Source organism: Stegostoma tigrinum, chromosome 7, assembly GCF_030684315.1.
Source record: "Stegostoma tigrinum isolate sSteTig4 chromosome 7, sSteTig4.hap1, whole genome shotgun sequence".
NCBI classification, from domain to species: Eukaryota; Metazoa; Chordata; class Chondrichthyes; order Orectolobiformes; family Stegostomatidae; genus Stegostoma; species Stegostoma tigrinum.
Window position 1 is genome coordinate 8,050,960 of NC_081360.1, and position 14,971 is coordinate 8,065,930.

At 45.2% G+C, this 14,971-nt stretch overlaps 1 protein-coding gene across 1 annotated transcript in view; it reads right to left on the bottom strand.

The window, feature by feature from the left end:
- Positions 1-4,854: 4,854 nt before the first annotated feature.
- The window catches only part of LOC125453805 (GRIP and coiled-coil domain-containing protein 2-like), a 146,498-nt gene continuing 136,381 nt past the window's right edge, over positions 4,855-14,971 (bottom strand). The window contains exons 25-27 of the mRNA XM_059647642.1: positions 9,950-10,029; positions 8,725-8,829; positions 4,855-7,396 (exon numbers count right to left, since the gene is read on the bottom strand). Coding sequence (XP_059503625.1) covers positions 7,286-7,396; positions 8,725-8,829; positions 9,950-10,029 — 296 coding nt within the window. The 3' untranslated portion in view covers positions 4,855-7,285. The remainder of the gene's footprint in view (positions 7,397-8,724; positions 8,830-9,949; positions 10,030-14,971) is intronic.

Genomic DNA, 14,971 nt, shown 5'->3' on the forward strand with positions numbered 1-14,971 from the left:
TTCAAGGAAGTTGGAGTAGAAAAACAGGAAAGTGTTACTTCAACTGTACAAGGGGCTGGTGAGACCACACCTGGAGTACAGTGGGCAGTTTTGATCCCTATATTTCAAGTAAGTTTTTTTTAAATTGGAGGCAGTTCAAAGAGGGTTCACTAGGACAATCCTGGAATGGAAGGATCCTCTTACTGAAGAGAGGCTAAACAGATTGGGACTCTATTCAACGGATTTTAGATAAATGAGAGGTCATTTTATGGAAACTTATTGGATTTTTAAAGGACCTTGACAGAGTAAATGTTGACAGGACATTTCTCTTCATGAGTGTCTTGGACCAAAGCACGGTCTCAGAACAAAAGGGTGCCAATTTAAAAACTGCGATGAGGAGGAATTTCTTCTCTAGAATACCGAGTGTCTTTGGAACTCCTAGCCACAGAAAGCAACGAGGGCATTGTCCTTGTATCTATTTATGGCTGAGACAGTTAGATTGGTCGATTGATCGATAGGGGAAAATCAAGGATTATGGTGAAAATGCGAAATTCTTGGACTAGTCATGATCCTATCGAACAAGGGTCCTACTCTTGCTTCTCTTTCTTATGGTCTATATTGCTATTCTTTCACTTCCACTAATCAAAATCCTGGAAAACCCTTCCCAATCGCACTGACTGTATCTATATGTATGGTGTGTAACAATTTAAGAAGATAGCTCGACAACACTTTCTCAATGGCAATGAGAGATGGGTAACAAATTCTGGCCTCATCAGCTTCAACCACAGCCATGAGAGAATAACAAAACCTGTTAACAAGTGTTCTAGCTCCAACAGGACTGGTGCATCTAGTTATGGGCACCACACTTGGGGAATAATAGACATTTGAGAAAGTTTGAAGATTTACAAGATTTGCTCCAGGCATGAGAAAGTTAAGTTCTGTTGATAGGTTGGAACTGTTCTCCTTAAAAAAGAAAAGTTTGAGGATTTTTTGTTACCTCTATCAAATTCGCAACAGGGCAGAGTAAATGGGGAGAAACCATTTTTATTGGTCTCAGGATTGACAACCACAAGACACAGATTTAAGGCTAGCTGGTAAATGAAATAAATGTCAATATATGAGGAAATCTTTCTATGCATATAGTGGTTAATATCAGGAATGCAATGCCCCAGACTGTGGTGGAGGCAGGTTTAGTTGAGGCATTCAAAAGGGGAATGGGCTGCTATCTCAGAAGGGAAGCATGGTCAGTTATGCAAAGGTGATTGAGTGGCATTAAATGAATTACCCTTCCAGACAGCATGCAAAGAAACAATGGGCTAAATGGCATTCTTCTGTGTTGTAACCATTCTAGCAAGTACACAAATCTGTATGGGAATATGCTTGTTCAAAGAGTGGCTGAAGCTGACCCACGTTCAAAGCTTGTAGCACCTTGTCCCTGTGGTTTCTTCTCCTTGCAATGCCATTTGTTTGCATTCCAACAAAATAGGATGCTTTATGGTATATTACCATGCAAGTACAATGAAGCCAAAATTCAGACTTCCAATATGGCCCAACAAGTCCACACCGATTTTCAGAGTATTTCACCAGATCCATTTCCCAATAACGCATCTAATCTACACATCCCTGAACACTACAGGCAATTTAGCATGGCTGATCTAGCCAGCCTGCACATTTTTGGACTGTGGGAAGAAACCCTATCGCCCAGAGGAAACCCATGCAGACAGGGGGAAAATGTGCAAACTCCACACAGACAGTTGCCCGAGGGTGGAATCAAACCTGGGTCCCTGGCACTGTGAGGCAGCATTGCTAACCACTGAGCTACCATGCCATGTAGATCTCTTCTACAGTGTGACTCCAAGAATCAAGCACAATGCAGCACTTGCAAGATACAACCTATCTGGTGAGACATATCAGCACAGAAGTTGATCAAAGAAATTTATATTAAACTTGAGGAAGCACCTGATGAATCAGCAAGCATGTATGAGAAGAAATGAGCGGTAGGAAAAAGAAAGTTTCCTGTCAGATTCTATCATATGTTCCTGAGATCTCAAACCTGTTCAGAGTCTGAATTCACCTTTCTTTATTGAAGTCTACTGAATGAAGTCTACAAGGCATTGATTACAAAATGGGCTTTATAAAATGATTATACTGTTATACAGAGTAATTTAAAGGCCAGAGGCATCCTACAAGATCTGGCGACAACTGAAATGTTCACCGCCTCATCTGTTGTAAAGTTCATTGGGCTTGAAAAATTTAATGACAGTTTTGATAGTTTTAGCATAATCCACAAGATTCTAATGCATTGGGACTACTTTATCAAACATTCATACTCCTAATAGAGTCGCTTTGGACTTGGTAGTAAGACTCTTGCCCAGCATCAATAGGGAGGAGGATCAGATAGAAAGCGATGACAAAGGAATCAGGAACCACACTGTTATGGGTCAGCAGGTAGAGGCAAACTAGCAGAACAGTACATTGCTATAAGAGAAATGAACAAAGCTTTCAAGTCAATGCCATTTTCAATCCAGTTTATCATTTTCTCAGCTAACAGCTCATGTGCAGAGCTATCAAATTACAGCAGTAGAAATGGCGGTACTTGTACAGGAGCTAATGTACGGCCCAAAACAACCAAATGTTGTGAGATTTCAGTCCGAGCAGGTCCCTTAAGGTAAGTGGTGCTCACTACTTGGCAGTGAAAATGAACCCATAAATGACATGCTTGCTGTTCCTTCCCCACATACTTTTGCTTCTTACTACAAAAACTCAGGAGATAATGATGACAACAATTCATGGTCTGATTCTGTGATGTCATTTGAGCGATTGGGATGATCAAGCTGCCCTTTTTCTCTCACCTGGCCTTTGCACTGACATTGCACATCAACAATTTCTTCCAGTTTGGACCTATTGGCAATATTTGAGCAACACTACTTATAACCAAACAAAAAACGTTGAGGATCTGTCACTAACTGAATGCACCATAGTAATTAAGATATTCTCATCCAGAGATTTCATACAGAAATTAGCTTCCTATAATTCATTTCATATTCTAGATCTACCATTGATGGTGTACACTGAAATGACAAATCAAACAAAAGTGAACAAGCCTAGTATGGAGCAGACAACCATGTTTATATGGTCTCGGAATGATCAGTTAACTGAACATCTCTTCTACAACAGTCTGCTGTAATCGCTGTTCATACTGCCGTTCTATTTCCCCAGGGACAAAATCAGACCCACTGACAGGTGATTCTGAGATATTATCTAATCAACACGTTCAGACAAATTAATACACGCGTCTGGAGCAGGTGGAACTCGAACCTGGGCCTCCTGGCTCAATTCCACTACACAAGAACCTTACGGAGCATCCTGGCCCTTGGCCTCTCAGGAACCTCTCGCTCCATTAAACATCTTTGAAACACGTGAGCTGAGAACTATGCAGTAGAAAATAATGATCCTGGAGATGATGGCAAAATACCAATTAAGGCAGTTCGCTCACCCTGCCTAAACCTAAGCAATATACTTACGTATTGGAAATGATGACAAGATGAAGGGATGGGGGGGGGCGTGAAGTTGAGGAGGTCGAGAGACAGAGAAGGCATGCAACATTATCAATACTCAGCATTGCTTAACCTAAACTGTATACATCACCGCATAAAGATCCAGAGGATCCAAATTCTCGGCAGAAAATCACGAGGATTCTTCTTAAAATGGAAAAATGTAAACTGTCGAGGCAAAACTTCTAGCTTCCGCAAGTCTTTTTCTTTCACCTCAGAAGACAATCTCTCAACTCACTAACGACCTCGTCCAACCGTTAACCGCCAACCGCCAACCTCCCACCACGCGCCAAACGCTCGGCGACAGGCATCGCTCCCACCTCAAACCCCATTGGCTCAGTGGCAAAGCGAGCCGAACTTCCGTTGGTTCAGAACTCCCGTCACTCCACGACGTCACCTGATGTTCCCGCCACCCGCACGCTGACGGAAGAGGCTCGCGGAAGGAGCAAATAGCGCGGCCGATAAACGAACGCTCGGACGGGTTCTGCACCCGGGTAAGGGTGCATGCACATCGTATAGTAGGAAATGGTTAGATGTATAAGAGGGCAATAGCCTAGAACACAATATACGGAGAGAATAAGAAATGACTATAAACATGATAAACACAAGTCCAGTTTGTGGAGAGGACTGAACTTGCAAAAACATACAAAACATAATGAGCATACATACAGCATAAAATGGACATGTGCATAACTTCGAGGTAAAAGTGTGTGTGTGGATCATGAAGAAGAAATTTGGAAAATAAACAGCAGAGAAATAATCAGAAGTATAACCCACACAAGTGAGTAGATGTACAATATGCAAAGAGAAGATACCAGAGTGGAATATCCAGATGAACAAAAGCTGAAAAAAATGACCAGAGAGAAAGGAGAACACGGACAGTATGTTGTAGGAAAATTGGAAGGGTGGTAAAGAAACTACTTTATTATTAAGTTGCTAACAGACTGGATTAATTTAACCTGGATTTTGAATTCATTAAAAAATGAGTCACGGCGTGACAGTAACAAAACAAGGATTGACCACATGATCTATGTCCAAACCTGTCATTCCAGGGATCCAGTTAAGCACAGAAGGGGAAATAATGCATAAGTTGGACACAGAGTAAACCTCTTAATGCTTCACTGAAGTTTCAACTTGAGTCATCAGAGTGAATGTGGTGGACAAAAGAAATGTAACCCAATGAATTTGAACCTAAGTTTGAAGGATGAAAGGCCTGGCTTTACGTCATTGTCAAAGATTTGTGATCTGCAGAGAAACTGAAGTGTACTGACACTGTATCAATGGTACAATTAACAACATCAATCTATGATTGAAAAATGGCACCATCTCGAAAACGTTTTATTAGCTTGAGAATGTAGTGTCACCTTAAATACATTGGTGTCTTGTTACTGCTGATTAGCACATCACAGCAGATCCCCCAATAGTTTCAATCCCCCAACAGAACACTCTCAACACATCCTCTTAAAGCTGAGACTGCAACAGGTTCAAGAAAAGATAAAAAGCCCAGTTTGCTGCCTGAGCTACACTCTGTCCTAGAGAACAAAAAACACGCTCATGTACAACATGTGAAAAGTAATTAAAAGCTGCAGTTTGTATAGTTTTCCTTATATTTTTCCCTGGACTGGCTTCTGGATTTCCTGATTTAACTACTTCTTGTTGTTGCCATTTTTCCATTATGGAGAAACAATTTTCACTTGTTGAAGCACTTCCCATTAATTAATGCTTCCAAAATAATTTAGTTCCTTGAGCATAAATACATTACAATAATGTGCTGAAGCAAGAAGTGCTTGCATTTTTTTTAAACACAGCAGAACACCTGTACAAAATGCTGCTGGCCCTTCAATTTGTCAAGTGTGAGGAGAGGGAGAGAGACTCAACTCCAAGCTCTTTTGGAAAAGAACAGAAATTCATCACTCTAGAACTCAAAGATGAACTTCATTACCCCCTGTATTGTTTGCATCGTTCACTGATGAGTTTCAGTAAAACCCCACAATATTGTCTCCATATTCTGCTTTGAAAGTCACTGAGTACTGGATAAACTTAGCTGAAATACTACTAACATCACTGCAACAATGAAAGTTGATTCTTCCTTAACACAATATTCCCTTCTTTTTCCTATCACACCAGAAACTCAACTTCTGTTACAGTCATACAAAAGAAGTAATCAAAAGCTTGAATACAACTGCCTCCTCTTCTCCCCACTACTTTGTGCTTATCTAGTTAAAAGGTAAGAACCATTAACCGTTTTGTTTCACGACAAAATTCAAGTAGTAATGTGGCAGAACTTAAAAAGAAACAATCAGTAAAAATCAGCATCATCTGAATTTGACACTCAATTAGTGCACTTTTTCATTCATTAATGGGATGTGGGCATCACTAGCTAGGCCAGTGTTTATTGCCCAGAGGGCAGTTAAGAATCAGCCATGTAGCTGTGGGTCTGGAATCACATGTAGGCTGCACCAGGTAAGGATAGCAGATTTCCTTCTCTAAAGGACATTAGTGAACCAGATTTTTTTTCCTGACAATCGGCAATGGTTTCATGGTCACCATTAGTCTCTTATTTCCAGATTATTATTGAATTCAAATTCCACGATATGCTGTGGAAAGATTTGAACCCAGGTCCCCAGAACATTACCTGGATATCTGGATTAATAGTCAAGCAATAATGCCAGTAGGCTATTGCCTACCCTGAGATTTTATTTAAAGTGGGCTTTAATACTGTTGTGGTGTATTCAGAATTCAGGTGGTCAATTTAACCCAGCAACCCTCTCCCTCCTCACTCACACTTTCTGGCATGCATTTACAAGATCTGATTTGATTATTCTTTAAGACAAAGTGCCTTTTTGTCTGCACCTTCTTCCTCTTAACTGTGTTTTATGGTGATCTTGAGACAGGAATCATTGGCAATGTAAAGCTAAAATATTAATATAAAAATAAACACTGTGGGTTTTGAGAGTGCACTGTGGTTAGCACAACCCCTGAGTGTGTTTGCTCCTCATTGACTTTTTATCACTCCTTACCAATAAATATTTAGTGACAACAGCAGTGACGAACAAAGATATTCAATGTAATGCTCATACGTCCATTTGTTTTGAATTATGTCTTTGGATTCTGGTAAGGCTAGCATTTATTTCCCCTTTCCAGTTGCACTGAGAAGGAGGTGGCATCTGAGTGGATTGCTAGGCTATTTCAAGAGATAGAGAAACATCGAACCACATTACTATGGGACTAGAGTTACGTATAAACTGCTCAACAAATTTTCCTTGTCTAAGCTGACTCAATCAGTTGGATTTCTACAACAATCCCACAGCTTCATGATCGCTTGTACTAGGATCAGGTCTTTTATTTAAAAATATTTTAAATGGAATCCAAATTCTCAAACTGCCAGGGTGGATAGTGATCTTATGTTCCCTGAATTTCTTCAGTTTGTAAACTTAACCACCACACAAATCATACATTTGAAACCAAATCCTTTGGTAAAGCAAAGCTATTGTTTGCTAATGGAATCATACATTGTAGAAATGAGATAGTACACAGGCCATATGGCCTGTTGTGTCTGTGTTGGAAGTGTTGAATTGGAAGCCTTGTAAAGAAAATGCGTGAGTCAGAAACGTGCAATTTTTTTTCCTGTTTTTTCCCTCCTCAACAATGTGTATGTGGTAACAGGGAAGCGTCTCACTGATAACTTTAAAAAAGTGAGTTCCCATAAAAGGCAGCCAGACCCGTGAGTTGGTCTCTTGGAAGTGGATCTTCTACTGCTGTGATAACAGAGCACTCCGGTTGGCTTTCATCTTCTCCAGCCTCTTTGTTAGATGACTGTTGCTCATTTCCAGCTCCTCGATTTTATCCTGTGCAGAGCGGACCTGTCAGGAGGCAATAACAAAGAACAAAGAAAATTATAGCACAGGAACAGGCCCTTCAGCCTTCCAAGCCTGCACCAACATGCTGTCCATCACAGCTAAAAACCCCGACCCTTCCAGGGACCATATCCTTCTATTTCCATCCTATCCAGGTATTTGTCAAGATGCTGTTTAAAAGTCATTATTCTATCTGCTTCCACTACCTCCCCTTCATCAATGCCCACTCTATACCATCTACAAGATGCACTGCAACATCACCAAGGCTCCTTTGGCAACACCTCCAAAAACACAACCTCTTCCATCTAGGGAGACACAGGTAGCAGATATGTGGAAACAACCAGCACTATTTTCTCTCCAAGTCGCATACCATCCTGACTTGAAGCGATATTGTGATTCCTTCACTGTTGCTGGTTCAAAATTCTGGACCTCCCTTCCACTTACACACTGTGGGCTGCAGTGGTTCAAGAGGCAGCTCTCCGCCATCTGTTAAAGAGCACGTAAGAACGAGGGATACCAGCAACACTCACATCTCACCAAAGAACCAAAGAAAAGATCTTTCAGTTCAAATGAAAGGTTAGGGACCTGAAGCATTATCATTCTCTTTCCAACAATACTCAAACTCCCACTTTATTGGCAACCCAGCCACTGCCTTTGCCACCACTGTCGACTTGATACCATCTACAAACCTGCTGTTATCACTTGTCTCTATTTCATAAAATCACAATCTGTCACAGTACAGAAACAGACTGTCAATGCGTTTTGAAATTCCCACATCTAATCCAACTGTTTTGTTCACTTCCCTTACCTTTCCATATTTGTTTTAGATTTTAGCAGGTAACTGCATTTTTGAATGAGATTTCTATATTTTCAACTAGCTCTGCTAAATTAAAATTATCCCGAGCATCTGTTCATTTTTTTTGTGATTTTCCTCCATTCATGATCTTTCATTTCCATTTCATCTCACAGTGGAAACAACCTCTGGCCGTTAACCTTTGACCACTTTACAAATCTTTTCATGTCTGATGGCAGCTGTACCATCAGTCCCACATCCTTGCATCCCCAAGAGCCAAGACAGTACATCCTGCAAGTCAAACCAGAACATTTCTTTGCTGTGTGACAGTGTCATCCACTGAGGCACTGGAGGACTTTTGAGAAGATACAAAGTTCCAGATTTCGCAGGTAGTCAGCTTAATGAACAAAAAAAGAGTCAACAAATTACTTAGATTTTTTTTTAAAAGTTCAGGCTCGACTGCAGATAGCAGAAGAATTTTGTGGTAATTTATATTCTGCAATCGAGATCATTGAAGCCTCAGTCAATCAGTTTGCCTTACCTCTCTTTGGAGCTTGCGCTTCTCAGCTTTAAGTTCATCTTCTACTTTTTCTGCATTTTCTGCTGCTGTCTTGTAACGTAATACCTGGCTTTCAAGTCGCATAATCTGAAATATTGCCCACGTCCCCCCAAGAAATGACAAAACATTAAAAATATTTCCAAAGAAAGGGTGGAAAAATGAATATACTCATAAACATCATTATTGACAATCATGTTACATAATGACAACTATCTCTGAGCTCCACGTAATGAGTTATTTGGCAGGGGGTTAGACTATTTTTGTTTGGACAAATACTGGCATGAGTAATGAGGTAAATTGATGAGTTAGTTAATTTTAGGTGCTGAGAATCATGGGAGAATGACAGCACCCTGCAAGGACTCTTTGCTCGTGGAAACAATGCCAGAGGATTTTTAAACATCTGCCTGAATCATAGGAAAGGCAAATGTGGCATCTCCTATATGGAAAAGGATATCTGCCATGTGGCATTTCAACAGCACACCGTAATTTGTATTTTACACTTGGATCCTCGGGTGAGTCACAACCTTATCTCTAAATAAATTATGATACAAGTCATCCTTCTGCAATAATTTCATAAACCAGGACTCTGCCTATCCCAGAAATAACTGCACACTCTTCTGTTTAGTGTCTAGGTGAAAGCATTGTTCCATCATATGGAAACATAGGATTTAGGAGCAGTATAAGATGATTCGGCCTGCCACACCTCCTTTCCATGAAATAAGGTCATTAGCATCTGGTAGTGGTTTTAAATTCACTTTCTGACCTGTCCATATAGTTCTTGACCCCTTGACTATTAGAAGTCTATCTAACTCAGCCTTGCATAATGTCAATGACACACCTCTACTATTTTCTAAACACAACTCTAAAATTCAACTGAAAGATCAGAAAGCACAATAGCTTAGACGGGCCATTCAGAAGGAGATTAAATGTATGGGTTGAGAGAGTCCATGATGAAGGAGTGTGCATCAGTTGCAGAAGGACACTAAATAAGTGGACAAATTCTGCGGTGAAACAGTTGGTCTGTAAACAGGATGAAATGGGTAGATTTCTCAATAGATGAGTTTGTGCAAGGGTAAATGAGTGGACGGAGACCATGATATAACAAAGTTTACATTTGCCTTGGAAGGAGTAGGACAAATGGGCTGAATGATGTTTTCCCACTCTATATTTTCTGAAGCACTCTGTTGTAGTATTGTTAAATACTTACATTTTGTTCCAGCGCAGTTATTTCCTGTTCGGTTTTAGTGAGTTTAAACTTGTATTCACTGATCTGTCTGTTAGCATCTCCTTTAAAAAAAAATAACAGTTACAGTAATCCAATCCTGGAATCAACTTTTAAGTGGTTGAGTCATAGATCACAGAATTCCTACAGTGTGGAAACAGGCCCTGCAGCCCAACAAATCCACACCGACCCGTCCCCCTGTAACCCACCTAATCTCCACATCCCTGAACATTACGGGCAATTTAGCATGGCCAATCCACCTAGCCTGCACATCTTTGGACTGTGGGAGGAAACCAGAGCAGACACAGGGAGAATGTGCAAACTCCACACTGACAGACTGGAATTGAACCCGGGTTGATGGCGCTGTGAGGCAGCAGTGCTAACCACTGGGCCACCATGCCGCCCCAAATACGTGATGTAGTACTACAATTACATTAAATGGAACAGGTTGAGAACAGATCAAATAACTAAAAATTGGGGGCATCTAGGGTATGGCTATACAGAGTGGCTTGGCAGCAGCTGATCAGATCCTAAATATCATAGCTGTTAAACCGTGTCTATAGCAGATGGTGAGGGAACCAGCAAGAGGGGAAATCATACTTGACATCATCCTGACCAATCTGGCGGCTACAGATGCATCTGCTCATGACAACATTGGTAACAGTCCTGTGGAAATGAGGTTTTGCCTTCACAATGAGAATACACTCCATTGTGTTATGTGGCATTGTCACCATACTAAATGGGGCAGACTTTGAACAGATCTAGCAACTCAGGATTGGGCATCCATGAGATACTGTGGGCCGTGAACAGCAGCAGAATCCTACTCCAGCTCAATCTTCAACATCATGGTCCAGCAAATTCCCTCACTCAATCATTACCATCAAGCAAGGTGATCAACCCTGGTTCAGTGGAGACTGCAGGGCAGCTGCGAGAAGCAGCACCATGCTTACCAAAAAATGAGATGTCAACTTGATGAAGCCACCAAAAAGGAATGCTTGTTAGCGAGGTTCGAGAAGATTTGTAGCTCAGGTTGAGTTTCTGGATGTGAGTTTGCTCACTGAGCTGGAAGGTTAGTTTTAAGACGTTGCGTCACTTTTCTCTTATTTGAAAAAAAAATACTTTATTCATAAGATGTACAAAAAATAAAACATATTTATATACCTACCCAGTCATGCAAGCCGCTCCGGGTTACCCAGCGGGTATGTACACCAACTAAAAAGGAAAAAAAACAAACAAAGAAGAAAAAAAACAAAGCAAAGAAAATACCTCGGCAGTCGTCACCCTGCACAGTCCCAGTTGGCCCCCTGACCTGTTGGGGAAGGCGCCAGCTGGGCCCAGTTACCAGATAGGGCCCTTTTTTCTATTCTGGATGAGGGGTTTCATACCATGGTCTTTCCCCACTGCGCCTTGGTGGCGGCTGCCCCAAGCTTTAGCGCGTCCCTCAGCACGTAGTCCTGGACCTTGGAGTGCGCCAGTCTGCAACATTCGGTCGGGGTCAGTTCTTTCAGCTGACAGACCAGCAAGTTGCGGGCAGACCAAAGAGCGTCTTTCACCACATTGATGGTCCTCCAGGCGCAGTTGATGTTGGTCTCAGTGTGCGTCCCGGGAAACAGCCCGTAGAGCATGGAGTCCCGCGTCACGGAGCTGCTCGGGACAAACCTTGACAAATACCACTGCATCCCCCTCCAGACCTCCTGTGCATAGGCTTACTCCAGAAGGAGGTGATCGACAGTCTCGTCCCCACTGCAGCCGCCTCAAGGGCAGCGTGCAGTGGCGCAGAGATTCCGGGCATGCATAAAAGATCTCACTGGCAGAGTCCCTCTCACCGCCAGCCAAGCAATGTCCTTGTGCTTGTTTGAAAGTTCTGGCGATGAGGCAATCTGCCAAACGACTTTGGCAGTCTGCATGGGGAACCACACAACGGGATGCACCTTCTCCTTTTCCCGAAGGGGCTTGAGGATACTACGTGCTGACCACTGCCTGACGGCCTTGTGGTCAAAGGTGTTTCCTTTCAAAAATTTCTCCACGAAGGACAGGTGGTACGGAACGGTCCAACTACTCGGAGCATTCCGCGGCAAAGAGGCCAGGCCCATCCTTCGCAACACCGGGGACAGGTAGAACCTCAGTAAATAGTGACACTTGGTGTTTGCGTACTGAGGATCTACGCACAGCTTGATGCAGCCGCACACAAAGGTAGCCGTCAGGGTGAGGGTGGCGTTTGGTACGCCCTTTCCCCCATTTTCCAGGTCTTTGTACATGGTGTCCCTGCGGTCCCGGTCCATCCTCGACCCCCAAATGAAGTGGAAGATGGCCCGGGTGACCGCAGCAGCGCAGGTCCAGGGAATAGGCCAGGGCTGCGCCACATGCAACAGTACCGAAAGCCCCTCGCACCTGACAACCAGGTTCTTACCCGCGATGGAGAGGGACCGGAGCGTCCACCTGCCTAGCTTCTGCTTCAATTTGGTGATACGCTCCTCCCAAGTCTTAGTGCACGCCCCAGCTCCACCAAACCAAACACCCAACACCTTCAGGTAGTCTGTCCTGACGGTGAAGGGGATGAAGGAGAAGTCGTCCCAGTTCCCGAAGAACATGACCTCGCTCTTACCCCTATTGACTTTGGCACCCGAGGCCAGTTCAAACTGGCCGCAGATGTCCAGTCTACTCACCGACCGACGATCGGTGCAAAAGGCGGCGACATCGTCCATGTACAGGGAGGTCTTGACCTGAAGGCCTCCGCTGCCTGGGATAGTCACGCCCTTAAGGCTCACGTCCTTCCTGATGGATACGGCGAAGGGCTCCACACAGCACACGAACAAGGCAGGAGAGAGCGGGCAGCCCTGCCTGACTCCAGATCTGACGGGAAAACTGTCCGATTCCCACCATGTTGGTGTAGAGCAGCCGGATCCAATTGCGGATGCCCTCCCCGAACCCCAATTTGGAGAGGACATCTCTCATGTAAGCATGAGAGACCCTGTCGAAGGCCTTCTCCTGGTCCAGGCTGATGAGGCGGGTGTCCACCCGCCTGTCCCGTACATAGGCGATCGTATCCCTGATGAGCACGAGGCTCTCAGCGATCTTCCTGCCCGGCACAGCACAGGTTTGGTCAGGGTGAATCACCGACTCCAGGACAGACCTGGCCCGGTTGGCTATGACCTTGGCCAGGATTTTGTAGTCCACGCTCAATAGTGAAATGGGACGCCAATTCTTAATTTCTTCCCTCTCCCCCTTCCTCTTGTAAATGGGGGTGATGATGCCCTTCCTCATGGACTTGCACATTTCCCCTGCCCAAAGCGCGCTATTGTACACCTCCAGCAGGTCCTGGCCGACCAGGTCCCACAGAGCAGAATACAGCTCGACCGGTAAGCCATCGCTCCCGGGAGTCCTATTCCTCTCCAAGGACTTGAGGACTCTGGTCAGCTTGTCCAGGGATATCGGCCGGTCCAGCCACTCCCTCGTGCCGTCGTCTAAAACCTCCGTGATAGACGACAGGAATGACTCGGAGGCCCTGCTGTCCGTGGGCTTCGTGTCGTACAGTCCGGCATAGAAGAATCTGCTGATCCTCAAAATTTCGGGCCGAGACGACGTCACCGAGCCGTCGTCCTCCTTCAGCTGGCTAAGCACAGAGCTCTCTTTGTGCACCTTCTGAAAGAAGAAACGCGAGCACGTCTCGTCCTGCTCCACGGAGCGGACCCTGGACCGGAAGATTATCCTGGAGGCCACCGCGGCGAAGAGCGAGGCTTGCTGGCTCCTCACCTCGCGGAGGTCCTCCGTGACATCGACCCCCCATCAACTGCAGAAGGAGCAGGTTCTGCACCCTTTTCTGGAGTTGCAACAGCTTTCCCTGCCTCTCTCTCACCTTCCAAACACCCTTGAGGACAAAGAACCTCTTGATGTTCTCCTTCACCGTCTCCCACCTGTCGCCCAGAGACTCAAAGAGGGGTTTCACGGTTCTCCAATCGGCGTACTCCCTCTTAAGCTCCTCGACGTTCTCTGGGGTCAACAGAGTCATGTTGAGCTTCCACGTCCCCTTGCCGGCCAGCTGGTCGTCCTGTATGTGACAGTCGGCCAGCAGGAGGCAGTGGTCAGAGAAGAACACCGGCTCGACGCTGGTGGACCTGACCGAGAACGTCCGTGACACAAACAGGAAGTCTATCCTTGAGCGAATAGACCTGTCTGGCCGCGGCCAGGTGTACCTCCGCTGCGCTCCATCTGCAGGGGCGCTGAAGACGTTGAGCAGCTTGGCATCTTTCACCGTGCCCATCAGGAATCTGGACGTGACGTCCAGTTGCCTCCCCCCACCCGCTGTCCCCACGCCGGATCTTCCATCTGCATTGATGATGCAGTTGAAGTCTCCGCCTAGGATGACTGGCCTGGACGTAGCCAGCAGGGGTGGAAGCTGCTGCAGGACGGCCAACCACTCATTCCGTACCGCTGGGGCGTACACGTTGATCAGCCTCAGGAGAGCGTTCCTGTAGGTGACGTCACCCACTAGGAGGTGCCCCCCCACCACCTCCTGCATTTGAGAGATGGTGAAGTTGCGCCTCTGCAGCAGAATAGCCAGGCCCGAGGAGTGACAGTCGTTACCCCCCTGACCAGATCGAGGCGCCGGACCATTTCCCGTACCTGCTGAGGTGCGGTATCCCGCACTCCTGCAGAAACAGGAGGTCCGCCTGACGGTGGTCAGGTAGGCCAACGTGGACACACATCTTGCGGTGGACTTGACGCTGCGCACATTAATGCTCGCAACTCGTACCCCCATTGTGGGCAGTGACCGCAGTACCCTCCCCAAGTCCAAGGTCCAGCCCCTCTATCTGTCCCTTCATGCCCATTGCTCGGGCTAACTGCTGGATGCTCTCCGGCCTCAGGAAACCATCCGTGCTGCCTTCCGGGTGGCATCCCCCCGTCGGGGGTACGGAGGCAGGAGAGTCTGGCTCTGGGTCAGGCTGGGGATGCGCCGTTTCCTCCTTCCCGCCTGGAAGTTCCGGGGGGCCCTCCAGTGCCCCAGCG